The 19,024-nt window shown below is 51.2% G+C and overlaps 1 protein-coding gene and 1 long non-coding RNA gene across 8 annotated transcripts in view; one reads left to right on the top strand and one right to left on the bottom strand.

The window, feature by feature from the left end:
• LOC118398803 (AT-rich interactive domain-containing protein 1B-like) overlaps positions 1 to 19,024 on the bottom strand; it is a 111,291-nt gene that overhangs the window by 68,183 nt on the left and 24,084 nt on the right. Inside the window, exon 4 of the mRNA XM_052471224.1 lies at positions 5,676 to 5,786. Within this exon, the coding sequence (XP_052327184.1) occupies positions 5,676 to 5,786 (111 nt within the window). The remainder of the gene's footprint in view (positions 1 to 5,675; positions 5,787 to 19,024) is intronic.
• Positions 11,771 to 16,501, top strand: LOC127909466 (uncharacterized). Of its 7 annotated transcripts, none has more exons than XR_008071287.1 (4): positions 11,771 to 12,793; positions 13,664 to 13,903; positions 13,969 to 14,048; positions 14,313 to 16,501. It is a non-coding gene; the product is annotated as an uncharacterized LOC127909466 (long non-coding RNA). The 7 variants fall into 7 exon arrangements; XR_008071290.1 differs by lacking the exon at positions 11,771 to 12,793 and adding an exon at positions 12,881 to 12,947; XR_008071289.1 differs by lacking the exon at positions 11,771 to 12,793 and adding an exon at positions 13,037 to 13,103.

The following is a 19,024-nucleotide window of genomic DNA, read 5'->3' as shown; positions in this document are numbered from 1 at the left end:
CAAGTAAGTGAAATAAATATGTTTTGAAGATTTACTGGTAATGGGGACATCTGTAAATAACCTTTTTGTCAGTGTGGTGTGTGTATTTAACTAGGCAAGTCAGCTAAGACCAAATTCTTATTTACAATGATGGCCTTCCCCGGCCAAACCCGGACGACACTGGGTCAATTGTGCGCCGCCCTATGGGACTCCCAACCATGGCTGGATGTGATACAGTCTGGATTCGAACCAGGGACTGTAGTGACACCTCTTGCACTGAGATGCAGTGCCTTAGATCGCTGTGTCCATGTGTGTGTTAACTATTTAACTGTACTAGAATGCTTAAAAAGGCAGCTAAAATGTTAAATATTGGTATCAGGTTTTTTGGGCAAGGAAAATATTAGATATCGGCCAAAAATGTCATATTGGTGCATCACTAAAAACAATATATATTACATTCCTTCGCGGGGTTCCCTATGCCATTGTTTCTTGATGACACAGTGAGTGACTTACACTGTAAATAGAAGGAGTCTCTGCCTGCACACACTACATGACATACGTCCTTCCAAAGCTGCAGACCACACAGCATGTCTACAAGTCAACAACTAACCCACTAGCTTTCCACAGACACACGCACACGTTTATCAGGCACAGAGTGCATGACTTACACCATAGAACTCCAATGTGAGACAAAAATGCATAATTAACTGATTATCTTTAAACAGCTGGCTGGCAATATGCCATCATCACAGATTGAATCCCATGCGGTCTATCTATAGCACATCGAACAATGGCATCTTTAAACCCTGCCTGAATGTTGCCCCAGAGAATCCCCAGACCAAAACAGGATCAATTCAAATTACCCTTTGAAATCGAATCCAGCATTGAAATTCTGTGCGTACATCTCTCGGCTGCCACGCTTGGCCTAAATAATATCCGGCAATTACTCTTAAGTCGACTTCCATAATGATTTCTCCCTCTCAGGAGCATGAGAGAGGAAAGGGAGGGAAAATCTATTCTAGCCATGCTTAGTGGTGCAAGAGAACCACCGAAACGCAGCCATGTCCACTAGAGGTCGACCGATGAATCTGAATGGCCGATTAATTAGGGATCATTTCAAGTTTCCATAACAACCGGAAACCGGTAATTTTGGACACCGATTTTGCCGGGTTTTGTTTTACACCTTAATTTTATCTTTATTTAACAAGGCAAGTCAGTTAAGAACACATTCTTATTTTCAATGACGGCCTAGGAACAGTGGGTTAACTGCCTTGTTCAGGGGCAGGACAACAGATTTTTACCTTGTCAACTCAGGGATTCAATTTTGCAACCTTTCGGTTAACTAGTCCAACGCTCTAACCACCTGCCTCACGAGGAGCCTGCCTGTTACGCGAATGCAGTAAGAAGCCAAGGTAAGTTGCTAGCTAGCATTAAACATAATCAATCATAATCACTAGTTATAACTACACATGGTTGATGATATTACTAGTTTATCTAGTGTGTCCTGCGTTGCATATAATCGGTGCTGTGCGCATTCGTGAAAAAGGACTGTCGTGGCTCCAACGTGTATCTAACCGTAAACACCCATGCTTTTCTTAAAATCAATACACAGAAGTCAATATTATTAAACCTGCATATTTAGCTAAAGAAATCCAGGTTAGCAGGCAATATTAACCAGGTGAAATTGTGTCACTTCTCTTGCGTTCATTGCACGCAGAGTCAGGGTATATGCAACAGTTTCGGCCGCCTGGCTCATTGCGAACGAATTTGCCAGCATTTTACGTAATTATGACATAACATTATGACATAACATTAAAGGTTGAGCAATGTATCAGAAAGGAAGGAATACTTAAGACTGATGGATGCGACTCGTTAGATAAAATACGGAACGGTTCCGTATTTCACTAAAAGAATAAATGTTTTGTTTTCGAGATGATAGTTTCCGGATTCTACCATATTAATGACCTAAGGCTCATATTTCTGTGTGTTATGTTATAATTAAGTCTATGATTTGATAGAGCAGTCTGACTGAGCGATGGTGGGCACCAGCAGGATCATAAGCATTCATTCAATCAGCACTTTTGTGCATTTTGCCAGCAGCTCTGCTGTTTATGAATTCAAACCTATCAACTCCCGAGATTAGGCTGGTGTAACCGGTGTGAAATGGCTAGCTAGTTAGCGAGGTGCGCGCTAATAGCGTTTCAAACGTCACTCGCTCTGAGACTTGGAGTAGTTGTTCCCCTTGCTCTGCATGGGTAACGCTGCTTCGAGGATGGCTGTTGTCGATGTGTTCCTGGTTCAAGCCCAGGTAGGGGCGAGGAGAGGGACAGAAGCTATACTTTTACACTGGCAATAGTAAAGTGCCTATAAGAACATCCAATGGTCAAAGGTATATGAAATACAAATGGTATAGAGAGAAATAGTCCTATAATTCCTATAATAACTACAACCTAAAACTTCTGACATGGGAATATTGAAGACTCATGTTAAAAGGAACCCCCAGCTTTCATATGCTCTCATGTTCTGAGCAAGGAACTTAATTAAACGTTAGCTTTCTTACATGGCACATATTGCACTTTTACCTTCTTCTCCAACACTTTTTTTGCATTATTTAAACCAAATTGAACATGTTTCATTATTTAGTTGAGGCTAAATTGATTTGATTGATGTATTATATTAAATTAAAATAAGTGTTCATTCAGTATGGTTGTAATTGTCATTATTACAATTGTTTTTTTAAAATATTTTTTTATTATTATTAAAAATAAATAAATAAATAAATATATATGATTTAAATCGGCATCTGCTTTTTTTGTCCTCCAATAATCGGTATCGGCGTCGAAAAATCATAATCGTTCAACCTCTAATGTCCACATCCGTCCACAGCCAAAACAATGCTGTATCAGTAACTATGAAATGGACAGTCAAACAGAAGGAAAAATAAGTGGATGGGAGCAACGAGGAAGAGCTCCGACTGACAGAGAGCTGTGGGCCCACCCTGACTCACTCAGTTGAGCACTTAGACACGGCCGAACAGAGGAGACTGCAGCAGGGAATGAGGAGGAGTAAGGTTGAAGAGAGCCCTTCAGCACCCTTGCTCTCTCCAACCCTCCTCAATAAGACAGCAGCCTAAATAAGGTTTGTGTGGGCAAAGTCAGCTCAAAAGCCATGGAGAACCAGACCTCATTGTTAGTGGGAGACTGGCCCAGAGAGACTAGAGAGAACCAGCACTCAGCGTTAGTGGGAGACTGGCCCAGAGAGACTAGAGAGAACCAGCACTCAGCGTTAGTGGGAGACTGGCCCAGAGAGACTAGAGAGAACCAGCACTCAGCGTTAGTGGGAGACTGGCCCAGAGAGACTAGAGAGAACCAGCACTCAGCGTTAGTGGGAGACTGGCCCAGAGAGACTAGAGAGAACCAGCACTCAGCGTTAGTGGGAGACTGGCCCAGAGAGACTAGAGAGAACCAGCACTCAGCGTTAGTGGCCCAGAGAGACTAGGGAGACTGGCCCAGAGAGACTAGAGAGAACCAGCACTCAGCGTTAGTGGGAGACTGGCCCAGAGAGACTAGAGAGAACCAGCACTCAGCGTTAGTGGGAGACTGGCCCAGAGAGACTAGAGAGAACCAGCACTCAGCGTTAGTGGGAGACTGGCCCAGAGAGACTAGAGAGAACCAGCACTCAGCGTTAGTGGGAGACTGGCCCAGAGAGACTAGAGAGAACCAGCACTCAGCGTTAGTGGGAGACTGGCCCAGAGAGACTAGAGAGAACCAGCACTCAGCGTTAGTGGGAGACTGGCCCAGAGAGACTAGAGAGAACCAGCACTCAGCGTTAGTGGGAGACTGGCCCAGAGAGACTAGAGAGAACCAGCACTCAGCGTAGTGGGAGACTGGCCCAGAGAAACTAGAGAGAACCAGCACTCAGCGTTAGTGGGAGACTGGCCCAGAGAGACTAGAGAGAACCAGCACTCAGCGTTAGTGGGAGACTGGCCCAGAGAGACTAGAGAGAACCAGCACTCAGCGTGGCCCAGAGAGACTAGAGAGAACCAGCACTCAGCGTTAGTGGGAGACTGGCCCAGAGAGACTAGAGAGAACCAGCACTCAGCGTTAGTGGGAGACTGGCCCAGAGAGACTAGAGAGAACCAGCACTCAGCGTTAGTGGGAGACTGGCCCAGAGAGACTAGAGAGAACCAGCACTCAGCGTTAGTGGGAGACTGGCCCAGACTAGAGAGAACCAGCACTCAGCGTTAGTGGGAGACTGGCCCAGAGAGACTAGAGTGGGAGACTGGCCCAGAGAAACTAGAGAGAACCAGCACTCAGCGTTAGTGGGAGACTGGCCCAGAGAGACTAGAGAGAACCAGCACTCAGCGTTAGTGGGAGACTGGCCCAGAGAGACTAGAGAGAACCAGCACTCAGCGTTAGTGGGAGACTGAACCAGCACCAGAGAGACTAGAGAGAACCAGCACTCAGCGTAGTGGGAGTGGGAGACTGGCCCAGAGAAACTAGAGAGAACCAGCACTCAGCGTTAGTGGGAGACTGGCCCAGAGAGACTAGAGAGAACCAGCACTCAGCGTGGGAGACTGGCCCAGAGAGACTAGGGAACCAGACTGGCCCAGAGAGACTAGAGAGAACCAGCACTCAGCGTTGGGAGTGGGAGACTAGAGAGAACCAGCACCAGAGAGACCCAGAGAGACTAGAGAGAACCAGCACTCAGCGTTAGTGGGAGACTGGCCCAGAGAGACTAGAGAGAACCAGCACTCAGCGTTAGTGGGAGACTGGCCCAGAGAGACTAGAGAGAACCAGCACTCAGCGTTAGTGGGAGACTGGCCCAGAGAGACTAGAGAGAACCAGCACTCAGCGTTAGTGGGAGACTGGCCCAGAGAGACTAGAGAGAACCAGCACTCAGCGTTAGTGGGAGACTGGCCCAGAGAGACTAGAGAGAACCAGCACTCAGCGTTAGTGGGAGACTGGCCCAGAGAGACTAGAGAGAACCAGCACTCAGTGTTAGTGGGAGACTGGCCCAGAGAGACTAGAGAGAACCAGCACTCAGCGTTAGTGGGAGACTGGCCCACCATGCACGTTACAGGTAATATGGTGCTGGGTCTGAGTCCCACCATGGTCCCAGTTAAAGCCCTGTGGTCTTGTTAAAGTAGTGCACGTTACAGGTAATATTGTGCTGGGTCTGAGTCCCACCATGGTCCCAGTTAAAGCCCTGTGGTCTTGTTAAAGTAGTGCACGTTACAGGTAATATTGTGCTGGGTCTGAGTCCCACCATGGTCCCAGTTAAATCCCTGTGGTCTTGTTAAAGTAGTGCACGTTACAGGTAATATTGTGCTGGGTCTGAGTCCCACCATGGTCCCAGTTAAAGCCCTGTGGTCTTGTTAAAGTAGTAGCAAGGACCCAAAAGGTCATGTCAGCCCTGACAAGTGTTAAGGACATGGCTCCTGCCCTGCAATAAATATTTAAAAGGGTAGGCTGATGCAGTGTGTGTGCCTCAGGATTGAGCTCAATTCCAATTGAAGGCAGTCAATTAAGTAAACTAAAACCCTGGATGTGTGTGTGTTGCAGTTCCCTCAGTACATTTTGCCGTGCATTTCGAGTGCTGTTCAGTATGCGTTTCCAGTGGTTGTGAAGTAGCCTTACAGCACATTTTGTGGTGCAGTGCTTGCTGGTGTTTTTCAGAAACTGAAGTGGACTTACAGGTAGACTGGAGGGTCTGTCCTGCTGGCTGAGGCCCATCTCCTCATGGTTGGGCTTCCCAGGGGTCATAGCAGATTGGGCCCTATTGACATAGCACTCTTGTGACACCTCCTATACAGACAGAGAAGGACAGAACACACACAGAGCGAGAGAGGGGACACAGGAGAGAGCGAGCGCAAGAGAGGGGACAGGAGAGAGGTGACAGGAGAGAGCGAGCGAGAGAGGACGGGAGAGAGCGAGCGAGCACGGGAGAGAGAGAGAGCGAGCGAGCGAGGACGGGAGAGAGAGAGCGAGCGAGCGAGGACGGGAGAGAGAGAGCGAGCGAGCGAGGACGGGAGAGAGAGAGCGAGCGAGCGAGGACGGGAGAGAGAGAGGGAGCGAGCGAGAGAGGACGGGAGAGAGAGAGAGAGCGAGCGAGCGAGGACGGGAGAGAGAGAGCGAGCGAGCGAGGACGGGAGAGAGAGAGCGAGCGAGCGAGGACGGGAGAGAGAGAGCGAGCGAGCGAGGACGGGAGAGAGAGAGCGAGCGAGCGAGGACGGGAGAGAGAGAGCGAGCGAGCGAGCACGGGAGAGAGAGAGCGAGAGAGGACGGGAGAGAGAGAGCGAGCGAGGACGGGAGAGAGAGAGCGAGCGAGCGAGCGAGGACGGGAGAGAGAGAGCGAGCGAGGACGGGAGAGAGAGAGAGAGCGAGCGAGAGAGGACGGGAGAGCGAGCGAGAGAGGACGGGAGAGCGAGCGAGAGAGGACGGGAGAGCGAGCGAGAGAGGACGGGAGAGCGAGCGAGAGAGGACGGGAGAGCGAGCGAGAGAGGACGGGAGAGCGAGCGAGAGAGGACGGGAGAGCGAGCGAGAGAGGACGGGAGAGCGAGCGAGAGAGGACGGGAGAGCGAGCGAGAGAGGACGGGAGAGCGAGCGAGAGAGGACGGGAGAGCGAGCGAGAGAGGACGGGAGGGAGAGCGAGAGAGGACGGGAGGGAGAGCGAGAGAGGACGGGAGAGCGAGCGAGAGAGGACGGGAGAGAGAGCGAGCGAGGACGGGAGAGAGAGAGCGAGCGAGGACGGGAGAGAGAGAGCGAGCGAGAGAGGACGGGAGAGAGCGAGCGAGAGAGGACGGGAGAGAGCGAGCGAGCGAGGATGGGAGAGAGCGAGCGAGTAAGGGAGGACGGGAGAGAGCGAGGGAGGACGGGAGAGAGCGAGCGAGCGAGCGAGCGAGGACGGGAGAGAGAGCGAGCGAGCGAGGACGGGAGAGAGCGAGCGAGCGAGGACGGGAGAGAGCGAGCGAGCGAGGACGGGAGAGAGCGAGCGAGCGAGGACGGGAGAGAGCGAGCGAGCGAGGACGGGAGAGAGCGAGCGAGCGAGGACGGGAGAGAGCGAGCGAGCGAGGACGGGAGAGAGCGAGCGAGCGAGGACGGGAGAGAGCGAGGACGGGAGAGAGCGAGCGAGAGAGGGAGGACGGGAGAGAGCGAGCGAGAGAGAGGACAGGAGAGAGCGAGCGAGAGAGGACGGAGAGAGAGCGAGCGAGAGAGGGAGGACGGGAGAGAGCGAGCGAGAGAGGGAGGACGGGAGAGAGCGAGCGAGAGAGGGAAGACGGGAGAGAGCGAGCGAGAGAGGGAAGACGGGAGAGAGCGAGCGAGAGAGGGAGGACGGGAGAGAGCGAGCGGGGAGAGAGGGAGGACGGGAGAGAGCGAGCGAGAGAGGACGGGAGAGAGAGCGAGCGAGCGAGGGAATGGAGAGAGCGAGCGAGAGAGGAAGAGAGAGCGAGCGAGAGAGGGAAGACGGGAGAGAGCGAGCGAGAGAGGGAAGACGGAGAGAGCGAGCGAGAGAGGGAAGACGGGAGAGAGCGAGCGGGAGAGAGGGAAGAGGACGGGAGAGAGCGAGCGAGAGAGGACGGGAGAGAGCGAGCGAGCGAGTAAGGGAGGACGGGAGAGAGCGAGGGAGGACGGGAGAGAGCGAGCGAGCGAGGACGGGAGAGAGCGAGCGAGCGAGCGAGGACGGAGAGAGCGAGCGAGCGAGCGAGGACGGGAGAGAGCGAGCGAGCGAGGGAGGACGGGAGCGAGCGAGCGAGCGAGCGAGGACGGGAGAGAGCGAGCGAGCGAGGACGGGAGAGAGCGAGCGAGCGAGGACGGGAGAGAGCGAGCGAGCGAGGACGGGAGAGAGCGAGCGAGCGAGGACGGGAGAGAGCGAGGACGGGAGAGAGCGAGCGAGAGAGGGAGGACGGGAGAGAGCGAGCGAGCGAGCGAGGACGGGAGAGAGCGAGCGAGAGAGGGAGGACGGGAGAGAGCGAGCGAGAGAGGACAGGAGAGAGCGAGCGAGAGAGGACGGGAGAGAGAGCGAGCGAGCGAGCGAGGACGGGAGAGAGCGAGCGAGAGAGGGAAGACGGGAGAGAGCGAGCGAGAGAGGGAAGACGGGAGAGAGCGAGCGAGAGAGGGAGGACGGGAGAGAGCGAGCGAGAGAGGACAGGAGAGAGCGAGCGAGAGAGGACAGGAGAGAGCGAGCGAGAGAGGACGGGAGAGAGAGCGAGCGAGCGAGAGAGGACGGGAGAGAGAGCGAGCGAGCGAGCGAGGACGGGAGAGAGCGAGCGAGCGAGGACGGGAGAGAGCGAGCGAGCGAGCGAGGACGGGAGAGAGCGAGCGAGAGAGGGAAGACGGGAGAGAGCGAGCGAGAGAGGGAAGACGGGAGAGAGCGAGCGAGAGAGGGAAGACGGGAGAGAGCGAGCGAGAGAGGGAAGACGGGAGAGAGCGAGCGAGAGAGGGAGGACGGGAGAGAGCGAGCGAGCGAGAGAGGGAGGACGGGAGAGAGCGAGCGAGCGAGAGAGGGAGGACGGGAGAGAGCGAGCGAGCGAGAGAGGGAGGACGGGAGAGAGCGAGCGAGCGAGAGAGGGAGGACGGGAGAGAGCGAGCGAGCGAGAGAGGGAGGACGGGAGAGAGCGAGCGAGCGAGAGAGGGAGGACGGGAGAGAGCGAGCGAGCGAGAGAGGGAGGACGGGAGAGAGCGAGCGAGAGAGAGGGAGGACGGGAGAGAGCGAGCGAGAGAGGGAGGACGGGAGAGAGCGAGCGAGAGAGGGAGGACGGGAGAGAGCGAGCGAGCGAGGGGGAGGAGAGAGCGAGCGAGCGAGGAGGGAGGACGGGAGAGAGAGCGAGCGAGGAGGGAGGACGGGAGAGAGAGAGGACGGGAGAGAGAGAGGGAGCGAGCGAGGACGGGAGAGAGCGAGCGAGCGAGAGAGGGAGGACGGGAGAGAGAGAGCGAGCGAGAGAGGGAGGACGGGAGAGAGAGAGCGAGCAAGAGAGGGAGGACGGGAGAAAGAGAGCGAGCGAGAGAGGGAGGACGGGAGAGAGAGAGCGAGCGAGAGAGGGAGGACGGGAGAGAGAGAGCGAGCGAGAGAGGGAGGACGGGAGAGAGAGAGCGAGCGAGAGAGGGAGGACGGGAGAGAGAGAGCGAGCGAGAGAGGGAGGACGGGAGAGAGAGAGCGAGCGAGAGAGGGAGGACGGGAGAGAGAGAGCGAGCGAGAGAGGGAGGACGGGAGAGAGAGAGCGAGAGAGGGAGGACGGGAGAGAGAGAGCGAGCGAGAGAGAGAGGACGGGAGAGAGAGAGCGAGCGAGGGAGGACGGGAGAGAGAGCGAGAGAGAGAGAGAGGACGGGAGAGAGAGAGCGAGAGAGAGGACGGGAGAGAGCGAGGACGGGACAGAGAGAGCGAGAGAGAGAGAGCGAGAGAGAGGACGGGAGAGAGAGAGCGAGCGAGAGAGGGAGGACGGGAGAGAGAGAGCGAGAGAGAGAGAGAGGACGGGAGGGAGAGAGCGAGCGAGAGAGAGAGGACGGGAGAGAGAGAGCGAGAGAGAGAGAGGACGGGAGAGAGAGCGAGAGAGAGAGAGAGAGGACGGGAGAGAGAGAGGACGGGAGAGAGAGGACGGGGGAGAGAGCGAGGACGGGAGAGAGAGAGCGAGCGAGCGAGGACGGGAGAGAGAGAGCGAGCGAGCGAGGACGGGAGAGAGAGAGCGAGCGAGCGAGGACGGGAGAGAGAGAGCGAGCGAGCGAGGACGGGAGAGAGCGAGAGAGCTGAAGCAGAGAGGACGGGAGAGAGAGAGCGAGCGCAGCGAGAGAGGAGGGAGAGAGAGAGCGAGCGAGCGAGAGAGGACGGGAGAGAGCGAGCGAGCGAGAGAGGACGGGAGAGAGCGAGCGAGCGAGAGAGAGGACGGAGAGAGCGAGCGAGCGAGAGAGGACGGGAGAGCGAGCGAGCGAGAGAGGACGGGAGAGAGCGAAAGCGAGCGAGCGAGCGAGAGAGGACGGAGAGAGCGAGCGAGCGAGCGAGCGAGAGAGGACGGGAGAGCGAGCGAGAGAGGACGGGAGAGAGCGAGCGAGAGAGGACGGGAGAGAGCGAGCGAGCGAGAGAGGACGGGAGAGAGCGAGCGAGCGAGAGAGGACGGGAGAGAGCGAGCGAGCGAGAGAGGACGGGAGAGAGAGCGAGCGAGAGAGGACGGGAGAGAGCGAGCGAGCGAGAGAGGACGGGGAGAGAGCGAGCGAGCGAGGACGGGAGAGAGCGAGCGAGCGAGAGAGGACGGGAGAGAGCGAGCGAGCGAGAGAGGACGGGAGAGAGCGAGCGAGCGAGAGAGGACGGGAGAGAGCGAGCGAGCGAGAGAGGACGGGAGAGAGCGAGCGAGCGAGAGAGGACGGGAGAGAGCGAGCGAGCGAGAGAGGACGGGAGAGAGCGAGCGAGCGAGAGAGGACGGGAGAGAGCGAGCGAGAGAGGACGGGAGAGAGCGAGCGAGCGAGGACGGGAGAGCGAGCGAGCGAGGACGGGAGAGAGGAGCGAGAGAGGACGGGAGAGAGCGAGCGAGCGAGAGAGGACGGGAGAGAGCGAGCGAGCGAGAGAGGACGGGAGAGAGCGAGCGAGCGAGAGAGGACGGGAGAGAGCGAGCGAGCGAGAGAGGACGGGAGAGAGCGAGCGAGCGAGAGAGGACGGGAGAGAGCGAGCGAGAGAGGACGGGAGAGAGCGAGCGAGCGAGAGAGGACGGGAGAGAGCGAGCGAGCGAGAGAGGACGGGAGAGAGCGAGCGAGCGAGAGAGGACGGGAGAGAGCGAGCGAGCGAGAGAGGACGGGAGAGAGCGAGCGAGCGAGAGAGGACGGGAGAGAGCGAGCGAGAGAGGACGGGAGAGAGTGAGCGAGAGAGGACGGGAGAGAGTGAGCGAGAGAGATGCAGGTTGAAGGAGAAATGAAACAGAAATGTACTAATCTATTTCTGCTGACATTTAAAATGCACCCCCCCCTCTGCCAACAAACAACTGCCTTTAATCCGAAGAGCTCAAACATGGAGTGGAGAATGGGTGATTTGTACTGTTTTGTTTACGGTACACTGTCCTTCTCTCAGCACATACCAAAGCTGCAGGCTAAAGTTTAATCTGGTTTACTCTATCGTAAATCACCCCAGCTGCCAAACTAACCCTGATTCAGATGACCATCCTTCCCATGTTAGATTACAGAGAAGTAATTCATAGATCAGCAGGTAAGGGTGCTCTCGAGGTTCTTTACCGTTCGACCATCAGATTTGCCACCAATGCTCCTTATAGGACACATCACTGCACTCTATACTCCTCTGTAAACTGGTCATCTCTGTAAACCTGTCGCAAGACCCACTGGTTGATGCTTATTTATTGCACCCATTCAGCCAGTCACATTCTGTTAAAGATCCCCAAAGCACACACATCCCTGGGTCGCTCCTCTTTTCAGTTCACTGCAGCTAGCGACTGGAACAAGCTGCAACAAACACTAAAACTGGACAGTTTTATCTCCATCTCTTAATTCAAAGACTCAAATCATGGACACTTAATGACAGTTGTGGCTGCTGTGTGGGATGTATTGTTGTCTTTTTGCCCAATAATGTTTGTACCATGTTTTGTGTTGCTACCATGTTGTGTTGTCATGTGTTGCTGCCTTGCTATGTTGTTGTCTTAGGTCTCTCTTTATGTAGTGTTGTCTCCCTTGTCGTAATGTGTGTTTTGTCCTATATTTTTTATTTGAATCCCAGGCCCCCGTCCCCGCAGAAGGCCTTTTGGTAGGCCGTCATTGTAAATAAGAATTTGTTCTTAACTGACTTGCCTAGTTAAATAAAGGTTCAATAAAATACATCATACTGATTAGTATAAACTAGCCTGCAGCCCAGTGACTCAGCAGACATGAAATCTTCTGTGGTTCATTTATTTTGTAGGATTTCCTCAAAACGAGAGCCTACCATTTCCTGAGGTGAGCAAATACTCAGGAGGAAGCCAGTCAGATCACTGGGAATCAGTCTGTTTGAAATGAGGCAATGAGAAAAACAGTCCCATTAAGCCGGTAGCCTGGTGAGATATTTACAGACTGAGCAGGGCTGGCCAGGATTACTCAAGTGGAGTGCAGTGATAGCTGGGTCACGGCCAGGTCAGACACAGGCCAATGTTTACACTTCGAGGATGCCATCAGTGCTCTGTCGTACTCACTCACATGCCGGTTGTATGGAACAGCTGCTCTGGCACAATAAAGACCACTTCCCTCAACAGGCAGGGAGGGCCAGGGGAGAGGAGTGGGGCATGTACTCTGTGTGTGTGTCTGGGAGGGCCACGCACAGGAAACTAATCATAGTGAAAGTATGCAGCCAGCCAGGGGCCAACTCCACCTCCACTCAACTCTACTTGAGTTATGCATACATTGGGATGAACATGAGTTTCATCTGCTGATGCATCATATGACAGATGATATATTGGAGTTGGAGTTTACATGCGTTATAGAACCAAATCCTGAATAATAAAACATTTCCAATGAAATTCAGCGGGTCTGTTTTTCCATTCTTCAATACCTCTTCCAGATCATTAAGGACGTTCACACAGTGCAATGTAGGCATAGTGTTGTACAAGCTCTCAGCCAGGCAGGCTGACAAACAGCGATATTACAAATAGCTTACACATTAAAGACTTCCTTTGCTTGTGAAATGCTTGGCTACACAGTAATAAAATATGTTCCAAGGGAATGTGTTTGAGGTGGGGCGAGGGATGCGTGATGTAAGGGAATGTGTTTAAGGTGGGGCGAGGGATGCGTGATGTAAGGGAATGTGTTTGAGGTGGGGCGAGGGATGCGTGATGTAAGGGAATGTGTTTGAGGTGGGGCGAGGATGCGTGATGTAAGGGAATGTGTTTGAGGTGGGGCGAGGATGCGTGATGTAAGGGAATGTGTTTGTGGGGCGAGGATGCGTGATGTAAGGGAATGTGTTTGAGGTGGGGCGAGGGATGCGTGATGTAAGGGAATGTGTTTGAGGTGGGGGCGTGATGTAAGGGAATGTGTTTGAGGATGCGTGATGCGTGATGTAAGGGAATGTGTTTGATGTGTTTGAGGTGGGGCGAGGATGCGTGATGTAAGGGAATGTGTTTGAGGTGGGGCGAGGGATGCGTGATGTAAGGGAATGTGTTTGAGGTGATGTAAGGGATGTGTTTGAGGTGGGGCGAGGAGGGAATGTGTTTGAGGTGGGGCGAGGATGCGTGATGTAAGGGAATGTGTTTGAGGTGGGGCGAGGGATGCGTGATGTAAGGGAATGTGTTTGAGGTGGGGCGAGGATGCGTGATGTAAGGGAATGTGTTTGAGGTGGGGGCAGGGATGCGTGATGTAAGGGAATGTGTTTGAGGTGGGGCGAGGATGCGTGATGTAAGGAATGTGTTTGAGGTGGGGCGAGGGATGCGTGATGTAAGGGAATGTGTTTGAGGTGGGGCGAGGGATGCGTGATGTAAGGGAATGTGTTTGATGTGTTTGAGGTGGGGCGAGGGATGCGTGATGTAAGGGAATGTGTTTGAGGTGGGGCGAGGATGCGTGATGTAAGGGAATGTGTTTGGGGGGCGATGGGATGCGTTTGGTGGGGGCGAGGATGCGTGATGTAAGGGAATGTGTTTGAGGTGGGGCGAGGGATGCGTGATGTGTTTGAGGTGGGGCGAGGGAATGTGTTTGAGGTGGGATGCGTGATGTAAGGGAATGTGTTTGAGGTGGGGCGAGGGATGCGTGATGTAAGGGAATGTGTTTGAGGTGGGGCGAGGGATGCGTGATGTAAGGGAATGTGTTTGAGGTGGGGCGAGGGATGCGTGATGTAAGGGAATGTGTTTGAGGTGGGGCGAGGGATGCGTGATGTAAGGGAATGTGTTTGAGGTGGGGCGAGGGATGCGTGATGTAAGGGAATGTGTTTGAGGTGGGGCGAGGGATGCGTGATGTAAGGGAATGTGTTTGAGGTGGGGCGAGGATGCGTGATGTAAGGGAATGTGTTTGGAGGGATGCGTGTTTGAATGTGTTTGAGGTGGGGCGAGGGATGCGTGATGTAAGGGAATGTGTTTGAGGTGGGGCGAGGGATGCGTGATGTAAGGGAATGTGTTTGAGGTGGGGCGAGGATGCGTGATGTAAGGGAATGTGTTTGAGGTGGGGCGAGGATGCGTGATGTAAGGGAATGTGTTTGAGGTGGGGCGAATGTGGATGCGAGGATGCGTGATGTAAGGGAATGTGTTTGAGGTGGGGGCGAGGATGCGTGATGTAAGGGAATGTGTTTGAGGTGGGGCGAGGGATGCGTGATGTAAGGGAATGTGGGAGGGATGTGTTTGTTTGAGGTGGGGGCGAGGGATGCGTGATGTAAGGAATGTGTTTGAGGTGGGGCGAGGGATGCGTGATGTAAGGGAATGTGTTTGAGGTGGGGCGAGGGATGCGTGATGTAAGGGAATGTGTTTGAGGTGGGGCGAGGGATGCGTGATGTAAGGGAATGTGTTTGAGGTGGGGCGAGGGATGCGTGATGTAAGGGAATTAAACAAAGCATCCAGCGGCAACAAAGCGTCACAATATGTGTGAATCCCAAATGGCACCCTATTCCCTATATAGTGCACTACTTTTGATCATGGACACAGTGCACTACTTTTGACTAGAGCCCTATGTCGGGGATAGGGAGCCATTTGAGTTGCAACATATCAGCTCTGACAGGCTCTATGTGATGGAGGTCAACAGGAACTCCATTAGACTGTATCAGCAATAGCACAGCTATGTGTTAAAATGTACATTTTATTATTATTCCCCAAAGCAACCGTCCGCTGGGTGCTCAAGAATACATCCGTCGCCAGCAAGCAACCGGTTCATTATGTAATCACGTCTATTTCACCTATCTTGATTGTTGTGTGCCCTCAAAAAGCTGCATTCCTTATTTTAAGAGATTTGCTTCTAACCCGTGTCTCAGTGCTATTCAGTTTTTTTTTATAGGTGCTGACACTTAATCACCAATGAATTCTAGTGAATCATTTCAGAAGAAAACACTCATCAAGTTGCAGGGATCTGCAAGGGTGTGCTGTTTCCATAGAGACACAGACTATGAGAGTGGTAGGGCTGCCTGACCAGGTTCATCAATTCTTGTTAACTACAGGCCTTTATCCGGTCAAACGGATCCAGAGAGAGAAAAGCTACTCTTTACTTTAAAGCCGATTTTAAGGCCAAATTCATCCTTCCTGCCAAGCGTAACGTGACCTCCAATCTAAGCCGAGAGCTGCATTCACAGCGTCAGTAAAATGCAGAGGGCTTGGACCCTGGCTGCTCCCTTCAGGAGAGCGTTCTTCACGGAGACCAGGCTTGACAGCCAAGCTGCCGGGCTGCAGTCAGCCACAGTATGCATTCCAAATGACACCCTATTCCCTATTTTAGGAATCCCCAACTGGTGGCCCACTGGTGACTTTAGTTAGCTTTCGGAGCCCAAAACTAGTGTGTGGGGGGGGGGGGGAACATAAGACTGTAAAAACACCAGCAAATCGGCGCAAAGTGATTTTAATTTTGGAATTCTTCACAGTGCACCCATTTTACCCGCTGTGCGACCGGACATTTTTTTAGGAGCACCAGTATGCCTAGAAAACAAATCACCCAGACGGTAATTGTTGCAATCAATGATTACTTCACTGTACTGCAACCCGGTGCTCCTAAAGTGTTCAAGTTAGGCACGCACATGCTCCTTGTAAAAACAAAAAGGCCCATCGTAGAGCCCTGAAAGTCTTACCAGGCAAAGAGAGATACTGTATATGTGATCCAGGATTACCGTTAGCTTGCAATTTATGGCTTTTGGCTGGAAAAAAGAATGAAAAGCTGAAAACTATTACCGGCAAAAAAATCTAAAAGAAAAAGAAACGCACACCTATTTAGGAGAGGTGCTGGCTAGAGGTGCTGGCTAGAGGTGCTGGCTAGTGGTGCTGGCTAGAGGTGCTAGCTAGAGGTGCTGGCTAGAGGTGCTGGCTATAATAATAATAATAATAATAAGTGCCATTTAGCAGACGCTTTTATCCAAAGCGACTTACAAGTCATGTGTGCATACATTCTACGTATGGGTGGTCCCGGGAATCGAACCCACTACCCTGGCGTTACAAGCGCCATGCTCTACCAACTGAGCTACAGAAGGACCACAGAAGGCTAGAGGTGCTGGCTAGAGGTGCTGGCTAGAGGTGCTGGCTAGAGGTGCTGGCTAGCGGAGTAGAAAACTTGAAAATAAAAAGAGCCGCACACTCTAGGAGCTCAGATGCAAAAATGTTATTATCAACGTTTCGACAGCCAAGCTGTCTTCATCAGGGTATAATCACAGACACTGCGGGATGACTCGTTAATGTAGTGTCAAAAGACACAGGTGTCTGTAATCATGGCCAGGAGTGGCCTAATATCATTGGTTAATAATCAAATATTAAAACGTCATACAAAGAACAGCATACAAACAAATGGAGAGCATACGATCGTAGATTAATTTGACTATAAAAGTTTACACACAATTACAATGGCAAAGTCACAATCACAAGAATGGCTTCAGATCAAAGTCTACATTGAGACCGAAGGAAACAAGGGTCTTTAAGTTAAAGACCAGGCAGCCTCTCGTTTTAACAATAAATGATCAGGGTCACCCCCTCTCCTAGGGAGGGTGACATGTTCGATGCCAATATAACGCAGAGACGAAATCGAGTGGCCTGCCTCCAAGAAGTGGGCCGCAACTGGATAAGTAAAGTTTTTACACCTAATGGTGCTACGATGCTCTGAGATACGTACTTTTAATTTGCGCTTTGTTTTACCAACATAATTTTTACCACAAGGACAAGCGGCAGGGTAGCCTAGTGGACTAGCGTTGGACTAGTAATCGGAAGGTTGCGAGTTCAAACCCCCGCGCTGACAAGGTACAAATCTGTCGTTCTGCCCCTGAACAGGCAGTTAACCCACTGTTCCCAGGCCGTCATTGAAAATAAGAATGTGTTCTTAACTGACTTGCCTGGTTAAATAGCATTAAAATGAAATAAGATAAATAACTGCCTTAGTGGAACACCTTTGATTGGGATCGATTTCCCTGTTTGTGAGTGTTTGAAGGATCTACATTTATAAGTGCCATTACATTTGTAATTTCATCCAGTAGGAGCGCAAATAGACGTAGTTCAGGAATATATTGGGGTGGTAAATCAGAGTGTACAAATTGGTCTCTGAGATTTCTGCCCCGCGAGAATACGACCAAGGGAAGGTCCGAAAACACATTACCGAGACTATCATCTGATTTTAGGATGTGCCAATGTTTGTGAACAATTCCCTTAATTTGTTCAGAGCACTTTGAATAGCGGGTAGTTAGAACACAAGAATGCGTCTTTTTGCGAGACTGACCTTGAAAAAGGTCATGTCTCATTTTGTTTTGAATTTTCTCAATGGCAATATTAATCTGGTCATTCTTGTAGCCCCTCTCCTTGAACTTTCTTTGCGTCTCAGCTAGATTTCTGTCAAAATCAAAATTGTTTTTTACAAAAAAATCCTTTTGCAAAATAATGCTTTTTATTCATTGACGGAAATACATTTGACCGTCATGCTTATCAGTCTATGGGTTGATTTCATCATTTAGTGGAATTAAATTGGCCTGTGTTTATTCCTGTTAGTCCTCATGTATCTGATTTATCACACGCGTACAGCGTACGGAGCCTATTTTGAGCGTGATTTCTCCTGCAGCTCCTCACCTGGTTGCTGCTTCAGTAAAACCTGCTTTTAGAAGCCCATTCATTGCGCAACAATTCTAAATGCAATCGCGTGTTAAAAACATTATTGGTGCACGATTAAAAAGAGCTACTATTTTTAATCTTCAACTGGTAATTGAAGCTGACTCTCCCATTCAAGTGCCTCACTCTCCAGTTTACAATGTGAGCTGGAGGTAGTGTGCATTTTGAAAACAAACTAAATTGTTTAAAACCTGAATATTTTATCTTATATTATGGAGACTTGTTTTACCTTGCTTCAAAGTAGCCTGTAGACAAAATCTCACCATGGAAACGTGGAGGCAATTATTTTAAAGACTTTAAAGGCAGCGCGTGACTTTCAAGTTGGGAAGGCGTAGTTATGATTTTCGTATGTGCATTTTCAAAAAAATTCTTAATTAAATTGATCAAGTTAAAAATCAACTAACGCAACATCACCAGCCTCTGCCATATGCATTGATACACCATGATCCATTGGCAGCTAAAGAAATGAGTGAATGGAACTCATAGCCTATAGGCCAATGCAGCCTTAGGCCTGTAACTTGCTCATTGCTCTTTCACCCAGAGGATTGGTGGTTATCGAGTGGGAGATTGTTGGGAAGATTAACATAAATTCATGGATCCAAATGACGGGGATTACATTTACTACTGATGACATATGTAATGAGGAATTAATCAAAATTGCAAACAATTCACACAATGAATGGGCAAGAGACAGCTTGGACTCGCTTCTATCTTTACCACACCCCTCCCTTTCTTCTCAAGACACATTATCTACACACATTTTAGATGTGTTTTACTGACAACCACAACTCAATCAGCCAAATGGCGGGCTTTCCAAATAGGCATAAGGCCTATGAGCTTGCAATTTGAAACAATCCACAGCTCTTTTTTTAAAGAAGCTAAATTATCCTGGATTCCTCTCTTTCTGTATAGACAGACAATTTCCATTTACTTCCCTATTGGACCCCCACTATTAGGGCTGAGCGATGGGGCCTAAAACTCACATTTACATTTTTCCAGACTTATGGGCAATTCAAAATATATACGCATCTCAATTTTATTTTATGTTGTCTCTAAATAAGCATTGTTGAACAATTAAAAGGTCAAATCCACTGCATTTAAAACAGTCAGCAATAATTTAATGAATTCAGAGTTTGTGTAATCATACCGAGGCTGAATAGATGCCTTCCACAACCATAAAATAATTTTTGGGCCAATAAAAACTGATCATGCTTTCGGTTGTCTTTAAAAATGCCCTTTTTTGTTACAAATGTAACCAGAACCATGCATAATGCACATTCACTAATAATGTAGCAGGTATTCTAGAAAATTAACACCGGTCTCAAT

The sequence above is a fragment of the Oncorhynchus keta genome, chromosome 19 (assembly GCF_023373465.1).
Source record: "Oncorhynchus keta strain PuntledgeMale-10-30-2019 chromosome 19, Oket_V2, whole genome shotgun sequence".
NCBI classification, from domain to species: Eukaryota; Metazoa; Chordata; class Actinopteri; order Salmoniformes; family Salmonidae; genus Oncorhynchus; species Oncorhynchus keta.
This window is presented reverse-complemented; position numbering and strand designations above follow the sequence as displayed.